Source organism: Stenella coeruleoalba (assembly GCF_951394435.1).
Source record: "Stenella coeruleoalba genome assembly, chromosome: 1".
Lineage (NCBI taxonomy): Eukaryota > Metazoa > Chordata > Mammalia > Artiodactyla > Delphinidae > Stenella > Stenella coeruleoalba.
Window position 1 is genome coordinate 2,123,795 of NC_137169.1, and position 23,193 is coordinate 2,146,987.

Genomic DNA, 23,193 nt, shown 5'->3' on the forward strand with positions numbered 1-23,193 from the left:
GTGGCTCTCATCACCAAACCAGTCTGCGAGGGTCTGGGGGTCAGACCCAGTGTCCAACCTGGGAGCGAGAGTGGCTCCTGGAATGAGCCCCGTGGGCCAAGGTGCCCAGTGCTGGGCGGGCCGCACCCCAGGCTCTCGGCCCACCCGTGCACCAAGGAGGCAGGTGGCGGGCCTGTCCTGGGGCGTCCCCGAGGAGGGATCCCTTCCCCCACCAAGGGCTGCCCGAGGGAGACAGGCTGATGGGGGTGAAGCAACGGTGGGCAGCAGCAGGAGGACCCAAGTGTGTGAGCACACAGCCCTGAGGTCAGAAGGGAGCAGGCAGGAGGGCTTCCTGGAGGAGGGTGGCCCGGGTCCAAGGCTGGTTCCTGCTCTGATGGGAGAGGTACGGCCTCACAAAGGCTGAGCAGAGCTGGAAGGAGAAGCTGGAAGCAGGCAGCTGATCCAGCCAGCCTGGGGCCTGGCATGGGGAGTGGCCGCAGGAAGGTGGTGCCCACGCACCAGAGAGAGACCGGCCTCACCACCCAGAGGGGTAAGGGCCTCCTGTCTATCCCCTCCCCAAATGCAGATTGCCCCTGTAAGCCCAGCCATTCAGGGCCACCTCTGCCAGTGCAGCCCTGGCCTCTGCCCTGCTTCTCCGGGCATTGCCCAGCCCCGGACTCGCCTGCAACCATGAACCTGGAGCAGAAGCCAGGGTGGGGGGTAGGGGGTGCCCCGCTCCTACTCAGCCCCCCACCCACCTCCCTCCAGCTGCACCCAAACGCCAGGGCTCCTGGGTCCCTTCTGGAAACCTCTGCTTCTGCTTCTTCGGAGAGTGGGTTAAGCAACGCAAGGATCTGCCTGACACCCCTGCCAACCTCCCGGGGAAGCCACCCTGGCTGCCCCTCCTGACACCCCAGCCCAGACAACCTCCACCTCCATCTGGTGATGGTCAGGAAGATGGACGGCTAACTGTCCCGCCTGCCCCGACCCCAAGCGGAGTCCCCAAATCCACGCCCACCCGGAACCTGTGAAGGTGGCCTTATTTGGAAATAGGGTCTTGCAGATGTCCTCAAGTTAAGACGAGGCCAGCGTACCGGCTTAGGGTGGGCCCTAGGCCAATGGCCGGTGTCCTCATAAGAAGAGGGAACTGTGGACACAGACAGAGGGAGAAGGCCAGGCGACCACAGAGGCAGAGACTGGGGTGATGCCGCCACCAGCCCAGGAGTGCCAAGGATGGCCAGTCATCACAGGAGCGGGGAGAGGCCTGGAACAGACCCTCCGACCAAGCCTCCAGAAGGGACCACCCTTGCCCACACCTTGACCTCAGATTTCTAACCTCCAGACTGTGAGAGAGTAAATCCCTGTTGTTTTTAGCCCTCAGTTTGTCATAATTTGTTACGGCAGCAACAGGAAACTCATACAGGACCCAGGGCTCAGCACAGGCCCTGGGGTCCACGGCTGTGAGGTCCCTGTGTCTACAGTGACAAGCCTGGTCAAGGGGATGTTGGGGGGAGAGGGAGGGAGGGAGAGGGACAGAGAGCGGAGGAACGGGAGGAGGGGAGGGGACAACCCAGGGCCCACCCTCCAGGCACAGCACCCCTGCGCCCACTGCCATCTGTAGGACTGGCGACCTGGGGCTTGGCCAACGGCAGTTGGGTCGAGGGCCCTGGAGGCCCCAGGAGCAGTGGAAGGGGCTGGGCTGCCGTCTCCAGGTCATGGACACCTGGAGACATGGGCACCCCTGCCCCCAGCTTGCTCTTCCCGGCCCGCGGGAGTGGCGTGAAGCCCGTGGCCGCCGGGGGACCTGGACCCCACCAAACCACCAGGGCGCTTCCCGGAAGTGTGAACGTGCGCACGTCACTGCGTACGGGCAGCTCGGGGGACTGTGCACAACACCACTCTGGCAGGACATGAAACCAGTTGCCTGGAGAGAGACCGACCACAGTGGTGGACAATGTCTGGCACGGCGGATGGTGTCTGGGCCCTTCCGTCGTAAATATTTCCCCTTTCCCTGGGCTACGTGCTGTTCCTCTCCATCACCAGGAAGACGGGCCAGCTGGGCCCATCTTCCGCCCTCCCCAGCATCCCCTAAAGTTAGTGACCCTTGGAGACAGCGGGTCAGCCTGCAGCCCCCGCTGGGCCTGAGAGCCAGCCCTTGCCCCCTGCAGCTCATATGGGACACCTCCCATGGGAGAGTCACAGGAGCTCCGGCCACGGCCAGGAGCTGGTTCCTGCAGGGCCAGGTGGACAGGGGGGCGTGGCTACCAGGCTGGTGTCCACTCCACCTTATGCAGCCTCCGCAAAGCCCAGGCCCCAGCGCAGCGGGATCAGGGGGGAGGGGCCTGGTGGGAGCCCACATGTGGGCTCCGTGCTCCGAGCATCCTCTCCCTCCCCACCCCGCTTCCTTCCTGCCCCCCAGGGGGCGCATGGCCCAAGCTCCCTCACCCTGGGGCAGCCTGTACTGGCGGGTTTGTTGGGGAGATGCCCGCTAGGGGGAGGGGGGCAGCAAGCCCCCTGACGTCCTCATCCAGTCTGTCAGGTATCACCTCGCCTGCTCTGGGCCAGGAGAGAGCCCCGTGTCACCCCACATGGCCCTGCCAGGGCCACGCAGCAGGCCCACCAGCCCAGAAATTGGAAGTGGGAGTCACTGCAGCTGCCACGTAGCAGCCACATGTGTGGCCTGGCCCGTGGCTGGTTACATAATCCTCCCCCAGCTGCAATCCAGGCCTGATGCGCCCGCTCCGCGGTCGGGGAACAGAGGCTCGACAGAGTCTGACCCCAGAGCGAGGTTTGGCCCACGTGAGCCCTCGTTTGCTGGCCGCCCCCCCGGGAGCTCCAGAGAGGAGGGGCCTCCTGTCTGTCCAGGGGAGGGAGGGTAACCCTGAGCTGGTACAAGTTGGGGTGCAGTCAAATCGTGGGGTACAGAGCGTGCTGCCTCTAAATGCAGCTCCTCAGACGGCAGGGCCCTCAGAGGTTGCACCCACACTGGCTGGGTGTGGGGAGAGGAGGGGCCGGCCTCCCGCCCTCGCTGCTGAGATGCAGCCTGGCCCCTCCCCCATCCACGCCTGGCTGCGGGCATGGGCCCAGGGGAGGTGCCGGCAGAAGCAGGAGGGTGGCTCGGCACCAGCGTGTTTCCCAGAGCACGTGGGATGCTGGGGCCTCTGCGGACACGCTCCTGATAGGCGAGGAGAAGTGACACGGACCAAGGAGGGCTGGACGCTGGTCTGGCCGCGGAGGAGGGAGGGCTGGGGCTCGGGGCGGGCTTCACGGGGAAGCCGGAGCCTCTGTGGGTTACTGAAGGACGGAGAGGAGCGGGCCAGCGACGGAGCCCACAGCCTCGACGGCCACTGGAGGGCCACAGCTGCGCGAGGCATTTTGGAAACCTTGCACAGCTGGAACGGCAGGCGCGGCCACAGGCGTCGTGGGGGCACACAACACGCTGACAAGGCCGGGACCCCCACAAACACTGGCCACTGACGCCAGGAAACGCTGCAGGACGCTGACCGCCATGAGCACCGGGGCGGGGAGGCAACCTCGCTCACCTGGAGCAAGAACAGCCCAGCAGAGGAAGGTGGAGCCCGGCTCCAGCCTGGAGCCAGGCGCACGGGACGGTGGCCACCACGGAGCCAGGGGCCCGCACTGCTCCCGCGGAACTGCGGCAGCCCTGCTGGGTTTTGGGAGGGAGGGTCCCTGACACTCGGACTGGGCAGTGCAAGGACAGGACCCCAGAGGCCCTCCCGAGCCTTCCCAGGAAACTGCGACCCAGAACACACACCCCTGCCCCAGGCTGCACACGGCCTCCCCAGCACCTGGACTCCCCGCCAGGAAGCTGAGGCACCAGCCACCTTGGAAACGCTGTCCCCCGCCCTGCCCAGGCCAGCCTGGAGAAACGGTCTGACAGCCAGTGACAGGGGCCTCCGCAGCACGGCCACCCACTCCACTCTCCAGCCCAGGGACCACAGGGCTTCTGGTTGCTTCCAAAAGAGCGCCCTTTCACAAGTTGGGGGGCGGGGCGCGGGAGGGGGGTGGCAGCTGACATGACCTGATACCCGTTTAGCAAATCCACCTACATCCACGCGAGTGTGGAAGCTGGGAAGGACAGACTGGAAGATGCACGTCTCTGGGAAACGATGGTGGTAATTTCTCCTTCTTGTTGGCCGTGGCCCAGCCTCGGCCCTCCTGACCCTGGGGCGGGACCTTCGTGGTGGAAGGGCCATCCTTGCCTCCACCTGCCCCATCCTTCCAGTCCACCCCTCACAACCCAAACTCTCCAGACACCGCCAAGGTCGCCAGCAGGGAGACGAACCGCCACCAGCTGAGAACCACGCTGAGACGTAACTGCCCCGTCTCTCCGTTCTGCACGTGTACGAGTCATACAGCAAACGTTTAAAACTAAGGCCGCCCCCCACCCTGCTCCGGGGGGGGCCCAGCAGGTTCACGGCCCGAAGACGTGTGGCTGGACAGCACACTCCCGTCGGAGGACTCAGTCCTCCTCCCCAACGACGGGATCCCCTCGCCACCCCACCCCACCCAGCTCTGCAACCAGGCGGACGCCAGAACCCGAGTCTATAGAGAGAAGAGAGAGAGGCAGACACTCCTCCGTTTGATCGTGAAATAAAGTCTCGAGCAATAAAGGCTTCGCACGGGCTTGGGGTCAGAGAGCAGCTGCAGCCTCCAGCCAGGACCTCGGCAGGCTGGGCGCCCCGCTTTTCACCCTCTTGCGTGGTCAGTACCTCTCCCTGCAGGGTCGCCTCCTGTCCCGCAGAGTCTCCCCCTTCCCCTCCGAGGCCCCCTCCCCACGGGGTCCTCCCCCACCCACCAGGGCCCCAGGTGGCCGCCGAGCAGGCGCTTACAGCCCGGGAAGAGCCCCCACGGCGGCCACAGCCCAAGGTTGTCAGAGGCCTCGACCTCAGGTGTGGGGCTTCAGTGACGGGGCGGGGGCGGTGCCTGTGCCCTGAGACCCGGACGGCCCGGCCACCCCTCCGCCTGAGTGGCCCATGCTGCTCTGCGTGTGAGCAGCCCCCCCCCCCCAGGGGACCCGGGGAGCCCTGCACGCACCTGCGTTTGTGGCCGACACACCAGTCCCGCCGCCCGCAGCCCGGCCTCCACACGGGCACCATGCGGCTGAAGGCCCGCACGCAGGGCTGGCGACGGCCCACCAGGGTCAGCTCCCGCTCCGCACACACGTTGGGCCTGGGACACAGACAGACGGTCAGCACTCTTGCCACCAACACCAACCCCCCTGCGTGCTCACCCTCGGGTACTCAGCCGTCCAGACCCGAGGCCGGGCCCCGTGGCAGGGCACCCAGCCCGGTGCCCACCCCAGGCCTGCACAGGCCTGGCCTTGAGGGAGCGGATGCTCAGGGGAAGAAGGAGGGGCTCCCAGGGCCACGCCTGACCCTCCCCTCACGTGGGCCACGCCGCCCGGAGCACCCCTCCAACCCTGCCAAGACCCCAAAGCGTAGAGGCCACTGCCCCGCAAACAGGGGACGTGGAGGTCCTGGGAACAGTGACGACTCGACCCTGAGTCCGTCTGACTCTGACCCTGGCGTTCTCTAGCCCCGACTCTCCCTGCTTCCGAGACGCCCCAAGCTGGGGCACAAGCATGAGACACACAAGCCAGGGGACCTCCCTGAGCCTCGGGTGCGCCCTGGCAGGTGAGGACTCGTGGCACTGGCCTCGCAGGGTGTCGTGAGGGCTCACTGAGCCGGCACAGAGAAGGCTCCCGTCGGCCAGGGCAGGTGGCCTCGTAGGTGCCTCCAGGAGAGACAGGCCCAGGAGGAACTGCCATTTGCAAACCAAGATCAGGCCCCAGTGAACTGCTGCAAGTGCAGCATCATGTCTGCTCCCAACTCTCACCCCCGCCTCTGCCCAGCACGCAGACATCAAGTCTCCGCTCTCTTCCCGCGGGGGCAGGGAGGAGAGGATGAAGGGAAGGGAGAGCTTAGGCCCGATGGCCTCTGAGCCTCCAGGCTGCAGGGCCTGGCCTGGACCCTGAAGTAGCCCCCCCGAGCCGTGGGTGGCCTGTGAGGATGGAGGCGACACGTTCCGAGGACAGTTACAAACACAGGCTCTGGAGCCAACAACCCAGGCCTGGGGCCCGCTATGCGGCCTGAGGAAGGTTACTGACCCTCTCTGCACCTCGGCCTCAGCACCTATGAAGGGGGCAGCAGGTGCCTCGAGGGCTCCTGACACAAGAGCACACGTGTCTGGAATCTGGCACGTCCCTGTGTCTCTGGGTCACGAGGCCCCACATCCCCTGGGATGTCACCACCATTCCCGTACATACGCCGACCCAGCTCAGCACGCAGCGTGCCTTGTCAGGGCCTTGGGGAGGGCACGCCATGGCTCACAGGGGTCCATCATCTCAGGGGGGCTGCGGGGGGAGCAGGTCTGGCCACTCGGTCAGCAGGAGAACCACCCCGCACGGAGCTCGGGAAGTTGGCGCCTGGCAGAAAACCCCAGAGTAGGGGCTGCTGCTCTCCTCTGAAGGGCCCCCTCCTTCCTGGACCCCTCAGACCTCAGCCACGAGGGCCGCCGCTAACCAGCGAGATGACCACAGCGAGGCCACACAGCAGCCTTTCCGGTACGCGTGCTCTGGTCACTCTCCCGTCCGCTGCCCGCCCTGTCCCCGCCCCCCCAAGGCACCTGCGTGACTCTGGTCTCCCAGGCCTGCAGGGCCACCTGGCTTCCAGGATGCCAGGTTTTCCCTCTGGTCGCACCTCGCTCTCCACATCCCTGAAAACGGTTAAAGGGAGGAGGGGCTCGCGCTGGAATGATTTTCTCCTCTGGGAAGCTTCTGGCACCTCAGAAGCACAAGCGTAGCTGGCTTTTCCATTTGGAAGGAGGGAGGAAGTGGGATGGGGGAGGGAGAGCCGAGGAGGAAACAAAGAGGCCAGTGGGACGAGGGCACAGGAAAGACCCCTGAGGTGGAGCAGAAGTCCCTGCTCGGGCCCCTCTGCTCCTGAAGTTGGATCCAGCTGCCCATCTGCGGGGAGGGAAGGCAATTTCCCAGCTACAAAGTGAACACAGCTTGGGCGGAGGGGGTACTCATCCCAGCTGTCGGGCCATCTACTCCCCGGGGCAGAGCAGGGCTCCTGGAGGCTGGTGGCCTTCGCCTGGAGCTGGAGGTGAGGGTGGGCACGAGAAGCGTCCCTCCAGGGTGGGCAGTTCCTGGGCCCACAAGGCACCAGGGTGAGGGTGGGGAACACCGGGGCAGGGAAGCAGGGCAGCTGGCCTTGCGCCGCTGGGGAAGCCTGGCTGCACACACCCCCTGGTCCAGGAAGGGGGCTGCGCCGCTGAGCAGCGTCTCCGTCACGTCTGTTTTTACAGGCTCCGGGGTCCTAGGGATGTCATGACCCAGGCAGATCACTCTTGGACACCCGGATCTCCCCACCAGACAAGTGGACAATTGATCACAGCGTCAAGCACGTGCCCAGCAGCAAACGCAGGGCCTGGCGTGAGGCAGCTGGCCATAGATGTACTCCTTCCCTGCCCTTTCCCTCCGTCCATCAGCCTCAGCCCCAGGAGAGATGGGGAAGCAGGACGCAGATACTGGGAGTTGCCCACAGGCCACTGAAAGTACAGTTCAGCTTTCAAACTCCCTGACCGGTGAGCAGGGGCCTTTGAATGGCCAGAGGAAGCCTCAGCCTCAGCGAATGGGGGCCGTTCCAACCCTCAGGGCCAGTGGGTCCAAGAGTTACTTGCAAGCAGGAACTTGAGCTTGGAGGGCCTGTCCCGCTCTGGATGGGAGGGGCCAATGTAACGAACTGATTGCAACGCACAGCTGCCCAGAGGACTCCAACCCAGGGGGAAGCAGTGCTGTGAGCTGATGTCTCCTCCGAGCTCTGCAGACTCACTCAGGTTGGTCAGAGCTCCCTGTGCCCAGGCGCTGCTCCCACAGCCCTGCGTTGACCAGCCCCACACACAGTCAGCGGTCAGTCCAGGCCCCAGGGAGAAAGGCCAGCACCCTTCCACGGCTGCAGAGATTCATCTCAGAGACGTACGTAAATAAATAAATAAGTAAGCGTTGGCCGGTTTGGAATCTGGACACGTGGGCCAGCAGGAGCCAAAGGACCAGCCACGTCACTCCTGCGTCCCAGCTGTCGGGACCCCAGAGCCCCTGGGGCTGCCAGGCAGGGGGAGCCCCCGTAGAGCACCCTCCTCCTTTGCCTCCCCACAGGCCCACCATGGAGGTTTTAAGCCGGCCAGAGAGGGTGGGGCTGCCCGCGAAGGGAAGGGCGGCACAGGCGACGGGACCTTCAAGGAAAAGGACTTTCGGGGACCCTCACTGCTCTCCAGGCCCCCTCCCCTGTCCCTCTGGGGTGCGGGGAGCAAAGAGGCAACTCTGGCACCTCCAGGAGTCCGCTGGCGCCCGCCTCCTTTCTGCACAGAACAAGCTGCGGAATGGGCCCGTTCACAAGGTTTCTCGGGGGTCTAGCAGCTAGAGCTAGCAGCCCCCCACTTGTTCAGCCAGCCAGCAGTGCCCACTGCGGCCCCACCACAGGTCCTGGCAGGTGCTTACAGACAGGAATGGGAAGGTATGCTCGCAGGTGGCACGGAACTCAACACAAGGAGGGCATCAGAGAGTGGAGGGACAACGCCCCAGGATGAGAAATAGGGGCACAGGCCCCCAGAGGGCAGGTGGGAGGCGCCCCAGGAGGAGGGACAGGAGCCTTGAAGGATCTGAAGAGCGGGGTGGGGGGGGAGAAGGGGGGAGGGGGAGGGAGGAGGGGAAGGGGAGAGGAGGAGGGGAGGGGAGGGGGAGGGGAGGAGTGGGGGGGGAGGTGGGGAGGAGGGGGGAGGGGGAGGAGGCTTTGGAGAAAGCAAGCAGCAGGAAGGCTGACCTCTCCTGCAATCCTCCAGCGGCTGGTGGAAAGCCCACCCCAGGCTGGCTAGTGGCCTCCCAGAGCCCTGGATGAGTGGGCAGACCCCAGGGAACAGGCTCAGTACCGGGGGCCCGGAAGGGCGATCAGTGGTCCCCACAAGCGCACTGGGGCAGAAGCCCCTCTTAGAGCAGAGCCCTCCATCCCCAACGTCCTCAACGGCTGAGCAGCTGTCCACCCTGACCAGCACCCTGGGATTCCCGGGAGCCTGGGCCTCTGGACATCCCCAGCCAACCGTGTGAAGAGCAGTCAGGCTGCGCGGCCAAATGCCCCGTGATAATCCCTTCTGAGGCCACAGCTTCCCTTGGACAAACTAAACTCACTGGGATCACAGCAAAGAGCAATGCTGGGCAGAAGTCACATGGAGAGGCAGGACTCGGGGCCCCAGACCACGCTCCTCTGAAAAGGCCACGAGGAACTCTTCCTTCTTGGAGTAAAGCAAGACCCAGGGTCCAGGGGGCGTGGACTTGTCCCTTCTGCAGCTCTGCCTGGAAGCCCGTCCTTTCCTCCTGTATGGCCAAGTGCACGGGGCCCTTGGGACAAGCCCTGCACAGGAAGCCCCAACCTCAGCCTGGGCCCCTCGCTGCCCCTCTGCAGCCCCTCAGCTGCCTTTCCAAGCTCTGCGGGCCCCCGGCCCAGCACCCTGAGGGAGCGCGGGGATGGGGGCTGCCAGCAAGCTCTCCCCCACCCCTCCTCCTCCGGACCGGCTCACTTTGCACCAGTTTTCCTTTGAGGCCAACACAAGGATCGATTTGCTGTTTGAAACAGACCGCTAAACAGCCCACTGGGGAATCATCTTTCAAAATTAAATTCATCTTGGCTGGCTCCCTGACCCTCTCTTCCTGCCCGTCTGGTACTGAATGCCTTCTGTCTCCCAGGCCCAAAGCCCACATGTTTAACACATAAACCAAGCCCAAGCAGCCCCCTGTCGGGCACAGCCCCCAGGCCCCAGGAGGCAGGCTTTGGAAGGAAGTGGGCACAGGCTGCTTCCTCTTGGCCTTCTCCAAGCTCCCTGGCCAGACCCTGCCCAGGTTCCCTCACCTCGGCAGGATGCAGGTTCCACCCAGCCTGCAAACCCATGATGCAGAGTTAAGACAGAGGAGGGGGCTTCCCTGGTGGCGCAGTGGTTGAGAATCCACCTGCCAATGCAGGGGACACGGGTTTGATCCCCGGTCTGGGAAGATACCACATATGCCACAGAGCAACTAAGCCCATGTGCCACAACTACTGAGCCTGTGCTCTAGAGCCTGTGAGCCACAACTACTGAGCCTGCATGCTGCAACTACTGAAGCCCGCACGGCTAGAGCCCGTGCTCCGCAACAAGAGAAGCCACCGCGATTAGAAGCCCGAGCACCGCAACGAAGAGCAGCCCCCGCTCGCCGCAACTAGAGAAAGCCCGTGCGCAGCAACGAAGGCCCAACGCAGCCAAAAATAAATTAATAAAATTAAATTAAATTTAAAAAGACAGACGAGGAAGGGGAAGGCGAGAGGCCGGGTGGTCCTGCCACGGAAGCGCCCCCAGACCCAGCCCCTTGTCTCTTAACCTCTCCCTCCCCCGTTAAGGCAATGAGCCCCGTGTTCTCAGGGTCCCGGGGAACAAGCCGCCCAGGGCTCCGGGGCTCCGGACGTCCCGCCAGCCCTCCCGCTCCCGTCCCCGCTCCTCACATGCCGGGCTGCAGGCGGAACAGGGCGCTGGCGCCCGCTGACACGGCGAGGAACAGCAGCACCAGGGCCAGGGCCACCGCGCGCCCCGCCGCCCCCGCCTCCGGAAGGAAAGGCATCGTGCCCGCCGCGCCGCGCCGCTCCCTCCTCCGGTCCCCGGCTCACAGGCGGCCCAGGCAGGCGCTCGGAGCCGCCGTCTCCACGTGCGCCATGGCCCGGGGGGCGCACGGGGCGCAGCCACAGGTGCCGCTCCGGGTCCCGCCGAGCGTGAGGTCGCCTCAGGTGGCGAGGGTCCGGCTTCCTGCCCGCGCTCGAGGGCAGCTCAGAGTGCTGTGCGCCTGGGTGAGCCCCGGCAGACACCCGCCCCGGCGCGGAAAGCCCAGTGTGCGCCGAGCCCCGCGCGGGAGAGGCCGGCCCGCCTTCACCACGCCCCCTGCCCCGACCCCGACTCCGCCCACCCCGACCTCGCCCCGCCCCCGGCTCGCCCCCAGGCCCGGACCCCGGCCCACAGCCCGTCCCCGCGCAGATGCTCCACTCCCGGTCCTGCCCGCCCCGGCTCCCAGCCCCGCCCACAGCCCCGCCCACACCCCCGCTTGGGTCCTCAGCCCCGGCGCCCCACCCACCCACCCACGGCTGCCCGTTCGCGCTCCCGGCCCCTCTCCGGCTCAAAGTCCCAGGTCCCGTGCGACACGAGTGACCAAGGGGCGGGGCACCAGAGATCCCGCCCCTCACCCCCTGCTAAGGCAGTCCTTCGTGACACCGGACCCCACACCCCCGTCATCCTACGGAGGGGAGCGGGGGTCTCTGTCAGGCCAGCCCTGCTGCCACCCTGCTGTACAAATGGGGAAACTGAGGTCCGGTTGGGAGCAGCGCCCCTAGTCGCCCCTTGTAAACTGCAGATCCGGGAATTGAACAAGGCGGGCTGGCTCTGCAGACCTTGACTCAATCTGTCAATCTAAGAAAACCGCTGGATCACGCGCGGAGAGCAGACGGAGGTCCGCAAGTCCGACGGCCCTTCGGCGGTGTCCCAGTCAACACATCCAGATGTTTGGTTTTTCACGTTCTGGAGACTGGACGCCCAGGGTCAAGACGCTGACTGGCCTGCAGACGCTGCCTCCTGGTGTGTGCTCGCTTGGTGGGCGTGGGAGATGGGACAGAGACCGCAGCACTGGTGTCTCTTACTCTTCTGCTAAGGCACCAGACCTATAGGATCAGGGCCCCACCCTTATGACCTCATGTAACCTTAGCCACCTCCTTAAAGGCCCATCTCCAAATACAGTCACACTGGGGGTACGGGCATCAACGTATGAATTTCGTGGGCGACACAATTCTGTCTACAGCAGGGTGAATTCACCATCTTCTGAAACCCCAAACACAGGTTGACTCCCCTGCTCAGTGATGGCCCGACAGGATCTCACCCCTCAGCCCCACACTGGGCTCCCCAGAGCAGGGCTGGCCCATGCTCCTCCTGGGCTCCCAAGGGCCTGCCCGAAGAGAGCCCAAGAGTGCCCGTGTGAGTGCGGGGCCCTGCCCTGGGGTGCAAGTCCCCGCCAACCCCGAGAGCTTCCCAGAGGTCCACCCGCTGCCCATCTTTAAAGACCCGACCCGTTCCCCTCCAGAGCTGCGCTTGGCACGAAACGGGTGTTGGGTACACGTGCACTGGATGAGTGAGTGAGCAGCTTAAAATGTTCACCAGCTTCCCCGGGGACTCCCGCCCGGTCCTCCAACCTGGGCCGAGGGGGCCCCATTCTTTAGGAACATTCTCCTGCTTCTTGGAAAGAAAAAGGAAAGGATTCAGATGGGTCCTGTGGGTTAAAATGGAGGCTGCTCGCAGGGGGGAATCAAGGTTTGGTGGGGCCTGAAACGTAAAACGGGGGCCCTCTTGAAAAAGAGTTATGTAAAAAGAAGTTATTTTGCTAACTTGACAAAAATGCATGACCTGTGCGCACATTCCATTCCCCCTCCTTGGCCCTAACTTGGAAGGGCCCCTGAAGCATAAACGTTTTTGGCACCACCATAATCCACCTCTACCCGCCCGGCACCAAGTTCAGCTGTCAGGCGAATGGTCCTAAGGCAGGTGCCAGGTGGGCAGGCAGGTGGGAAGAGGGTGGGCACTTCCTGTGGGACGTCCCTATTCCTAGGACACCTACCACACCCCACACACTCGGGAGGGCTCAGGCTCAGGTGTAGATGCGTGAACCCACAGCACAGAGGTCACCTCCCCAAACAAAGCCCCACCCGCGCAGACTGTCTGGCACCCTTGATGCTCCCCCGGCACCCTCGCCCATCTCCTCCCCACAGCCTGAACCCTGAGGGCATGGGAACGGTCAAGCACCCGACTGTTTAACTTCCAGTGTGTGTTGCTGCCCAGGCCACCAACATGCCATGAGGGGGTGCTTAGATTTTATATTTGAAACAAGTAATCAAACAGTACACATGTGTTTAATACACTTTTTAAATAAATTTATCTATTTTATTTATTTATTAGTTTTGTCTGCGTTGGGTCTTCGTTGCTGCGCGCGAGCTTTTCTCTGGTTGTGGCGAGCGGGGGCTACTCTTCGCTGTGGTGCGCTGGCTTCTCATTACAGCAGCTTCTCTTGTTGCGGAGCGCGGGCTCTAGGTGCGTGGGCTTCAGTAGTTGTGGCACATGGGCTCAGTAGTCGTGGCTTGTGGGCTCAGTAGCTCCGCGGCATGTGGGATCTTCCTGGACCAGAGCTCGAACCCGTGTCCCCTGCACTGGCAGGCGGATTCCTAACCACTGCGCCACTGGGAAGCCCATTTAATACACTTTCATAAGTGGATTTAACTCAGACAACTTTTCTAGTAACGCAACTAAGCAGAATGCAGTAAACATCCCCTGAGAATTCTCTCTCTTTGTCCATTTTCATCATAAAGTGACAGTTTGCGGACACTGCAAACATTTTCCTGGTCTGTAGTTTCAGCCTTAAGGTGGTTAACGATGCTTCTTCCAGACAATCTAAGTTCCTAGTTTTATGTCCTCAAACCTATAGGTGGTCACACTGCTGTTTCCCCTGTTGCCTAGAAATGCTGTAGGCACTTAGCTGGGAAAGATCATGAATACGTTTTTCTTTCTTTACGACGTCTGGGCATGCAAATGTCATTCATATGGAATTTACCTGGCTGTGTGCTGGAAAGGGAGACTCTACCTGGTGGGTCGTCCAGTTGTCCCAGGGCCGTTAGCTGGCCAGCCTGCTTCCTCCGATGCAACACAGCATCTTCAGCCCAGACAAGCTGCAAGTAGAACGAGTTTTTGTGGGTTTTTCCACTCCAACCCCAGTGGTTCTACCGTCTGCCCTGCACCACCGGGATGAGACACTCCCATGATGCTCGCTGGGGATGGGCTGCAGCACCTTCCCATCAGTCCTTTATTTACCTGCAAATTTCTCTGGGAATTCTCACCCATCATTCTTCCCAATGGTCTCTGGAGCCCCTTTATCCAGCACTTTCAAAGTTGTGCTGGACTTTTTCGTGGAATTGCATTAAATGTATTCATTAATTCCAGGAGAACTGGCATCTCCACAGTGATCCAACTCTGAGAAGGGCAAGAAGCATGGCGGGGGGGCAGGGGAGATTTACTCTGACGGTGGAGGACAGGCACGCAGCCCACACCGTGGGGCACCGCCACGTGTAGGATGGGGATTGAAGCCCACGGATTCCCACAACGAACCCACGGGGCCTCCGTGTGCGAAGGCTTCAGATTCCCTTTGAGCTGGAGCTCAGGAAGGATGCTTCTTAGCCCAAATTCCCATCCCCAAGGCCTTTAGCCAAACTGTGGCAAAACCTCCCGACTCTACCCTGGGATTCGCTGGCCTGACTTACACGATACAGACACAGCTTTGTCTTCCCAATCTGGAGTGTTTGCGGGGACACACAGGCCTGGAAGAGAGCCCTGAAGGTGAGCCTTTTATGAAAAGCATGGTTAAAAGACACTGCTTGGGGACTTCCCTGGTGGTGCCACGGTGAAGCCTCCGCGCTCCCAATGCAGGGGGCCTAGGGTTGATCCCTGGTCAGGGAACTAGATCCCACATGCACGCCACAACTAAGAGTTCATATGCCTCAACTAAGGAGCCCGTGAGCCACAACTAAGGAGCCCTCGAGCCACAACTAAGGAGCCCCTGCTGCAACTAAAAAGCCCACCTGCCACAACAAAGACCCAGCACAACCAAATAAATAAATATTAAAAAAAAAAAGACACTGCTTGTTAATGGTTTTGTCTCACTCTCTGCTGGAAATGATAAAAAATAGCCTTTGGACCAAGGAAAATCAACGTGGGGAAGAGGAAGATGCATGCCACCAGCTTGGCTGTTCCCTTGAGCAGAAAACCGCTCCCTCCCGCTTTCCCAGAGCTGTGGCCCCTCCCATCCGCGGTCCTGCCCAATCCCAGGGGATTGGAAAACAGGGTCCCGGCCCAGCACAGCCTCTGACGCTCCCTGAGCTAATGGTGTTCCAAGTCCAAGAGAAGAATCCAGCGTCCCATCTGAATTTTTATAGACACTTCTCCTTGACAAGAGAGCAAGCAAATTAATTAGCACCAGAGGCATTTCCGGGTCCCAGAGGAGAGGGCCTCATGCAGGCAGTGTCCACAGGGGTCTCTGCGTCCATGATAGTGGGGGGGGGCACCACCGCTTCCCACAAACAGGCCCCACCGGGAGAGGACCGTGAATCCAGCATCATTCCTGGCTGGAGCTGAATGACGGCTAAGCTTGGCATCCAAAACCCTATGCCAAACGCTTCGCCAGCTGGATGGGAAGCTTTCTGGTTCTGGTTCTGGAGTCTGGTTCTACACCTCCTCATTCGTCCCCGAAGAGAAACTGACCTCAAGGAAGCCACCCACGCAAACGTAAATTGGGCCGTGTGGCGGGACCGGAATGGGGTGGGTGGATTCGGAGCAGATGCCGGGTCGGGACGCCCCTGCTGACTCGCCACGCAGCCCTGGACGAGGCCCAGTGCCTCTCTGTGCCTCCATCCCTGTGGTGAACCAGGACCGAGCGTCAGCCCCGAAGCTGGCTCCTGCCCGGCCGCTGGCCGAGGGTCAGCAAGTCGACTACTGCTCAGTGAACAGACCGGCCTGGCCTGCCCCTCCTTCACCCCTCCCTCCCTTTACCTGGGGTGGGGGCGGGGCCGTATCAAGAAGGGTGTTACAGACCCCCCGCCAACCCTGAGAGCAGAAACCCGCCCACTCATTCACCAGTGCCAGGCGTTGGGTACAGCAGTATGTGGGACTGAAGCTATCCCCCAAAACAGTGGTCTTTCTAAGTCCTGGCCCCTGGGACCTGAGAATCTGACCAGATTTGGGAAAAGGGTCTCTGTAGATGTAATTAAGCTAAGGATGCTGGGATGAAATTGTCCTGGACTTAACCCTCAACCCAATGACAGGTGTCCTCATAAGAGAAGGAGAAGGAGATTTGAGACACAGGGGGACACAGGGGAGGCCACGTGGCCACACGGATACAGGATGAGAGGGGTGCACCCACAAGCCAAGGGACGCAGGACACAGCCAGCCACCACGAGAAGCTGAGGGAGGTGTACAGAGCAGAGGGGACCCGCCCCGCCCCTCCTCTCAGGCTTCTGGCCTCCGGACTGCGAGGCCTCAGGTTTCTGCTGTTTTAACCACCCAGACTGTGGTCATTTCTCACAGCAGTTACAGGGCAAGCCAGCGCCGACCCCAGAGGCCCACAGAGGAGGTGGCCGCGCACTAGGGATGCTGGAGCCCCACCCCCCCGCGCCAGCCCAGCCGTCTCAGCAGCACCAGTCCTCCGGGAAGACAAAGGCTTCTCCGGAAGCCGAGTCTGGGAGACGTGGGACTTTGTTGCTGGACACATTTTCCATGGTGCAGTCCGTGCATTTCTTGGGAACAAGGCAATACGTGTCCCCCTTCCCGTCCTCCCTCCGCTGCCACGTCAACCAGGACCAGGACAGATGCCCCAGTCCTGGGCAATGTCCTTTCCAAGATCTCCTGGTCCCTATCCTACCCTGGTGTCCCCCAGTGACCGCCCTGAACCGGGAAGCACATCCGTGCAGCCAGACCTTCTGTCAGGTCCCACCATCACAGCGCGGCTGCAGCTCCCGCCCCGTGGGGACAGAGCACTCGGGGCACCTGGGCCCAGCGAGGTGGGCCGCAGGGTTGGAGCAGAGCAAGACTGTCCACCTGGCCGAGTGCAGGATGCGATAAAAGTTACCGTGGAAAAAACTCAGCCTTTAGAAACTGCAGGAGCACCGTGTCCGTCCTGCCTCCCCACATCCAGCTCGTGTGCCTTAAAGCCAGGAGGTTTGGAAGCCCACCCTCTTCCCCTCAAGGCCACAGCCGCCCCCCAGCCCATCTGCTGGGAGGGTGTTTCTTTGTTGAAGGAGACCCGCCAAAGTCAAAGATCAAGGGCAGTCTCTACACTACACCACACGGCAGCTCTTACACGGGTCCCTGGGGCCAGGACGGCCACCAAGCACTGACCAGCCTCAGGCACAGCCCTGGACCACCAGGGAAGTCCCTGATGTCCTCACCTTAACCCGGTGACACCTGCAAAGACCCCACCTCCAAATAAGACCACATGTACGCATGTGGAATGATGGTGGCTGGCTCTGCAGCCTGGCTCCCTCCGGGAGGGAGAGGCCTCGCCCAGAAGGCAGCTGTCTCTGAGAGGTGAGTCTGGCCCACAGAATATTCCCCGGGATCTGCCTTAACCTCCAACCTGGTGCACCCAGAGCCCCGGCAGCTCTGAGGTGGCACCCGTGCGGTTCCCGTGGGCTGTGCCTGGCCCTGAGGCTCCCCGAGCCCCATTTCCATCAGAGGCAGATGGCAGAGAAGGGACCCATGGATTTGGTAAAACGCTAAGCACAACATCTGGAAGTTTAGATAAAATAAGAATCCACACCTCCCAGCTGAGACTTTGAAGCCTTCCGCCTGCCCCACGGGACGAGAAGATGACCTTCACCTCCTGCTTACAGACACCGCACCCAGCTCCGGGCTCTGGTTTGAAGGCCCCGTGTGGACGATTCTGCCACCTGCCGCTGCGAGTGGGAACAGCCTTTCGAAAGCCCCAAGAAAGAAGCATCGCAAACTCAGGGGGACCCAGGTCAGGGGAAGCCACAGCCAGACCCGGCAGGAGCCCCCATCCTCCCCCAGGACCAAGGCGCGCCTGTGGACAGCGCCGAGTACCATATGAGCCCCCTCATTGTTCGCACGTGTATACCCCTCTCTCACGGGGAGAACTGTGTCCCCTCCCGAGGCACACTCAAGTCCTAACCACCATCATTCCACATGCGTGCACGTGGTCTTATTTGGAGGTGGGGTCTTTGCAGGCATCACCGGGTTAAGGTGAGGACATCAGGGACTTCCCCGGTGGTCCAGTGCTGAAGACTCCATGCTCCCAATGCAGGAGGCCTGGGTTCGATCCCAGGGAACTAGATTCCACACGCTTGCCACAACTAAGAGTTCACATGCCACAACTAAGGAGCGGTGTTGCACAACTAAGCAGCCCGCCCGCCACAACTAAGACCCAGCGCAACCAAATAAATAAATTAATTAATTTTAAAAAATAAAAGATGAGGACAGAAGGGCGGGCCTGAGTCCAACATGAAGAGGAGAGAGAATCACAGGGAGGAGACAGCCACGTGGAGACAGAGGCGGGGACTGGGGTGACGTGCCCACAAGCTCAGGAATGCCCAGGAATGCCGGCAACCGCCAGAGGCTGGAAGAGGCAGGAGAGTTTCCCCTACAGGTTTCAGGGGGAGTGCGGCCCTGCAGACACCTCGACCTTGGACTTCCGGCCTCCAGACTGTGAGAGGACAAATTTCTGCTGTTGAAGCCTCCCAGTCTGTGGCACTTTGGGACGCAGCCCCAGGAAACGAGCACAGCACCCAGCGCTGTGTGTCAGCGAACAGATGCTCAGTTCTCTGCCTAGTTATCTCTTGAGTTTGTGGACCTGTAGTTTCCCTGCCCCGCCCCCTCCACATCCACTAAAAGCTCAGGCACGCGGGCAGCATCCCTTCCCAGGTGCCAAGACCATTCCCAGGTGCCAAGACCATCCGGACTCGCTGTGAACAGGCTGATCTGGTGTTTTGAAACCCTGAAGGAATGCAGCCCTGACGTGTTTGATGTTGTTGTTCTGACAAGATATAAAACTGTGCTGAAAACCCTGCTTCTCCCAAGCTGCTGCTCAGAGCTATCTGAGAGGCTGCTTCTGGGCTACAGTCCTCAGCTTGGCTCAGATAAAACTCTTTTCTATTCCTATATTAGATTTAAAAAAATTTTTTACTGGAGTCTAGTTGATTTACAATTTTGTGTTAGTTTCAGGGGTACAGCAAAGTGAATCAGTTATCCATCTACACATATCCACTCTTTTTTAGATTCTTTTCCCATATCGGTCATTACAGAGTATTGAGTAGAGTTCCCTGTGCTGTCCAGTAGGTTTTATTAGTTATCTATTTAATATATCGTAGTGTGTATTTGTCAGTCCCGGTCTCCCCATTTGTCCCCCTCCCAGGCTTTCCCCCTGGTAACTATAAGTTTGTTTTCTAATACACCCATGACTCTACTTCTGTTTTGTGAGTAAGTTCATCTGTACCATTCTTTTTAGATTCCACATATAAGCGGTATCGTATGATACTTGTCTTTCTGTGTCGATCCCTATATTAGATTGTTTACTGATTATTTTCGTCAACACTCTAATTGCCTCGAGGGCCAACGGCAGTCATGTCCTCTTGATGACCTTCTCCCGGTCACCAGTCCCCGTTGGATCCACTGCCGCCAGACCAGGAACTGGACTCGAGGTCCACCCCGTTGACCCTGCTGGGAGACATTCCTGCACGTCCTGCCGGGCACGCCAGGAGCAGGCACCAGACCCTGACCGCCTTTCCCGGGGCCGTTGGTCAGAGAGGGACCTGGAGGGGCGAGGACCAAGCTTGTTCACAGGCCCCCGGTTCCCCTCTTGTGATGCGGCCACCGTGGGTAGCATCCTCCAGACACCCGCTGGCACCCTGGACGTTGCTTCCCTGTGAACAGCAGTCCTCTGCCTCTGACCTGGGCTCGCGTGTCTTCTGCAGCATCCCTGAAACCGTGGCGGGCTAGCCCGTTAGCTCCCAAGTGGGGCAACATCTGTGACCCCTATAAATACTCCCTTGTGGGATCTTGGCCTCCCCTTTCCCCCTTGCCTCTGACCACAGCTACCCGGCAAACCCCCAGTCTTGACCAGTCTAGCTACTGGTTTCTCCCACTCCCACCAGCTGCCAGGTGGAAGGCTCCACTGTGAACGTGCCTGAGGTCTCCCTGCAGCCCAGTGGTCCCCACACCGGCCCTCAACAGCTTCTTTGCTCATCACTGCTACTCTGAACCAAGCGTCCTCACCCAAATTCCCGGCTCCATCTTCCCAGCCCCCCTGAAGAGAGCGGATGTCCCAGAACCTCTCAGTACCCCCTCCTCCCCCACTGCATCCGCATCCCACACCGACCTGTCCATAACTGTCCTCAGCTCTCTCCATCTGTCCCTGAGCAGATGGTGTCCTCCTGCCCTAAGCGAGCCCCGACCCCTGGGCTCCAGGTTCCAGCCCCTCATCTTCTGCCAGGAGCCAGGTCCATTCATGGGCCCTCGTCCCGTTTCTCACTCCCATCCTTGACTCCACGGACACCCACGGGGCACCTGGAGCCAGGGCTGCACAGGGCACGAGGTAGTCCTCTTGGCACATGTGAGCTGGTCAGAGGCTTGTGACAGCCTGGGAGCCACGTTTCATCATCCCCGCCCTCCAGATGAGGAAAGAGAAGCAGGAAGGTTAAGTACCGGATTCAGGGCCCTCGGGGGCTGGCCATCCCGCCAAAATGACCAGGCCTCTTCCATCCCCACACCGCTGCCACCTGCCAGCATCACTGCTGTCCCCTTTGTACCCTCCCCACTCTCAGCCTTCAGCCTCAACCCCTGTGGCCCCCTTGTGCCAGTGGCCCCTTGTGCCAGTGGCCCCCTTCTCATCTCCGCTGAGATGACTCTGATCAAGGTCGCTGTGAAGTTGCGCCGTCACTGCGTCTGAGCATGAGTGAGCACCACGTGGGCTCCCGGCGAATCCGGTGGAGGACGGCTCTCCTCTGTCTGCCCCCAGGAGCCACTGGCACAAGGGCGAGGGTGGGCTCTGGGGCACAGGCTCTGGAATCCAGGGCCCCTGCTCTCTGTAGCTGTGTGACCTTCGCAAAGTGACAAGCTCTCTAGGACTGTTTTCTCTTCGGTTGAAGGGGGTAATACGGCGCTTCATGCACGAGCACAGGCAGTATTTGCAATATACCTGGCCCTCAGCAGAGCCTCAGTGAACAGCATGACCACAGTTAGCAACCGACACTGAGGTGGCACGGGCTGTGCAGGGCGCTGTGCACAACCCAGGTCTTAACTCACTGACTCCTCCCGACAGCCATGGGGGAGCAGGAACTATTATCATCCCTACTCAGTAAAAAAAGGAAACTGAGGCAGACATAGCATGAGTGTCCAAGTCCAGTGGACAGAAGTAGGGGAGCCAGGATTCAAGCCCCTGCCGTGAGTCCACATGCCCAGCTGCCGTTGCTGAGCCCCTATAATAAGGGGACTCAGGAGAGGGGTCAGTGGGCACCCCAAGCCCAAATGGCTTAGACTGCCTTTCAGGGGCCCGACTCAGGCCCACCCTGTGGGAACCAGCAGAACAGACTCAGCCAGGGGCTGTGGCTACCAGAGAAGGGGGCTCCCTCTCCCCACAGGGCAGGGCCCCAGGTGGGTGTGACCTGGCCCCTGGTCCCCAGGGGGAGGCAGCAGCTGTCCCCACGCCACCTCAGCAGGCCAGGGGGCAGGAAGCAGGCTGCTGCCTCTTTTTGCACACCCAGCCCTCTCTGAGACCTTAGTCTTTCCAGGAAGCAAAGTACCAAAGCTATTTCGGTATCTGTGGTACTTTCGTCCCTCCTGTTTCTGTGGCTGCTGACGTCCAGGTAGAGGAGCGAGGGGGAGGCTGAGGACCTGCTGTGTGCAGAGCTCAGCACCCTCCCTCGAGGGACGTCCTGGGAAGGAAGGCCAGCCACCCTGCAATTGTTCACAGACCGGGATGGCATCCAAGTCTGCACAAGCCAGGAGGGCTTTGGCTAATCAGCACGGCCGCACCAGCTGGCGGCCTCGGGCACCTGGGCAGAACTCTCCAGACCTGTTTCTGCAACTGTAGCATGTATACAAGAGAGCATTTACAGCCCTGGGCTCTCGTGAAATTCAAAGAATTAAGAAAGGGGTTATAAACTCCAAAGCGCAGTCATACGCCAGGAGCTGGCTTCTCGAAATTGCCTAACAGGGCACAGAAACACACACAGACACACACACAGACATACACACACACACACAGAGCAGGTTGCCCGGCACGCGTGGAGCCGACGATTATATGAAACAGCAAAGAACTAGCAGTGAGGGTAGTTAATGGCAGTGTCTCCTGGGGACAGGGCTCTAAACTGAGTATTGGAGGATGGATACAGTAGGGGTGAGTCGAGAAGCCTTTCTGGTGGGGGGAGTAATCTGGGGTGTGACTAGAGGCAGCGGAAGGCCAAAGTGACCAACCGGGTGAAGATAACAGGTGCTGACATTTGTAAATTGTCATGGATACAGCCCTTGTGTCTCCAAGACAACGGGTCAAGGTGGATGAAGATGAGGTTGCCCTGGAGTCTGTGGGTGCCAAGACCAGGGAGCTGAGGTCCCTGGCAGGGCCTGCAGCTGCCCAGGGTGCCGCTAGCTGCAGGCAAGATCACTCAGAGCAAGAAAAGATCCAATTCTAGTGCCGGGAGAAGAAGAGCAGAGGCAGCAACAAGGAATCCTGGTTCGGCCCTTGATGGAGTGACGAGGCCCCGTGCCTCGGTGTCCCCTTCCGTGGAGCAGGGTCGGGAGCGCTGCTCCCTAGGCGCGGGGAGCACGTCTGCATTTAGCACAGCCCTGGGCCCATGTCCCCGTCGCTCCATCCATGAACCCGCGGTCAGAAAGGCGGGGGTGCTCAGGAAAGAGCTCTGCTCCGCGGGCCGCCGCTCCTCCAGTCCCCGAAGCCCGCGCTGCCCCTGCTGTGCAATGTTGACACTCTGGGGGGAGTGCTAGTCCGGGTGGTGGTCACACCGGGCAGGAGGTGCGTCCAGGGAAGTGGTCTCCCCCGGCAGGGGTCGGCATCCAGGGGGCGATCACCCTGGGCGGAAAGAGTCCCAGTCCAGGGGGCGGTCACTCTGGGTAGGAGCCGGGGTCCCATCCCGGAGGTCCGCTGCACTTCAGCCGAAGCTGAATATAGGGGCGTGGACGTCGTGCCTCAGGTCTGGGATCCAGAACGTCCCCAGCAGCCCGCCGCACCCTGCGGGGTGGGGGCGCGTGAGCACCCGATTTACTGTGGGAGGAGCGGTCGGCACATGACTCCCGTCTCCCCCGGGCCTTCCGCGTCGCCTTGGCAACCTGCCTGGGCCCCGCCCTTCCCCGACGCGTAAACAGGAAGTGGGCGTGAGCGCGGCGCGCTCTTCCGGCGCAGCGAAGGGCGGGAGCGATTGTGAACGGCGGCGGGCAGGACCAATCGCGGAAGACAGCTGGGGACGATCCAATAGCGAGGGCCGGAGGGGGGGAGGGAGGAGGCGGAGCCTGAGGCGGGGCTGGCGAGGCGGAGCCAATCGCGGCGGGCCTCAGCGCGGAGCGGGCCCG

The 23,193-nt window shown here is 61.4% G+C and overlaps 1 protein-coding gene across 1 annotated transcript in view; it reads right to left on the bottom strand.

Moving 5' to 3' along the window:
* The window catches only part of LOC307196274 (multiple epidermal growth factor-like domains protein 6), a gene marked incomplete at its 3' end in the record, with an annotated part of 47,361 nt that extends 36,444 nt beyond the window's left edge, over nucleotides 1–10,917 (bottom strand). The window contains exons 1-2 of the mRNA XM_079941081.1: nucleotides 10,530–10,917; nucleotides 5,038–5,172 (exon numbers count right to left, since the gene is read on the bottom strand). Of these exons, the coding sequence (XP_079797207.1) occupies nucleotides 5,038–5,172; nucleotides 10,530–10,645 (251 nt within the window). The 5' untranslated portion in view covers nucleotides 10,646–10,917. The remainder of the gene's footprint in view (nucleotides 1–5,037; nucleotides 5,173–10,529) is intronic.
* Between the last annotated feature and the right edge of the window lie 12,276 nt (nucleotides 10,918–23,193).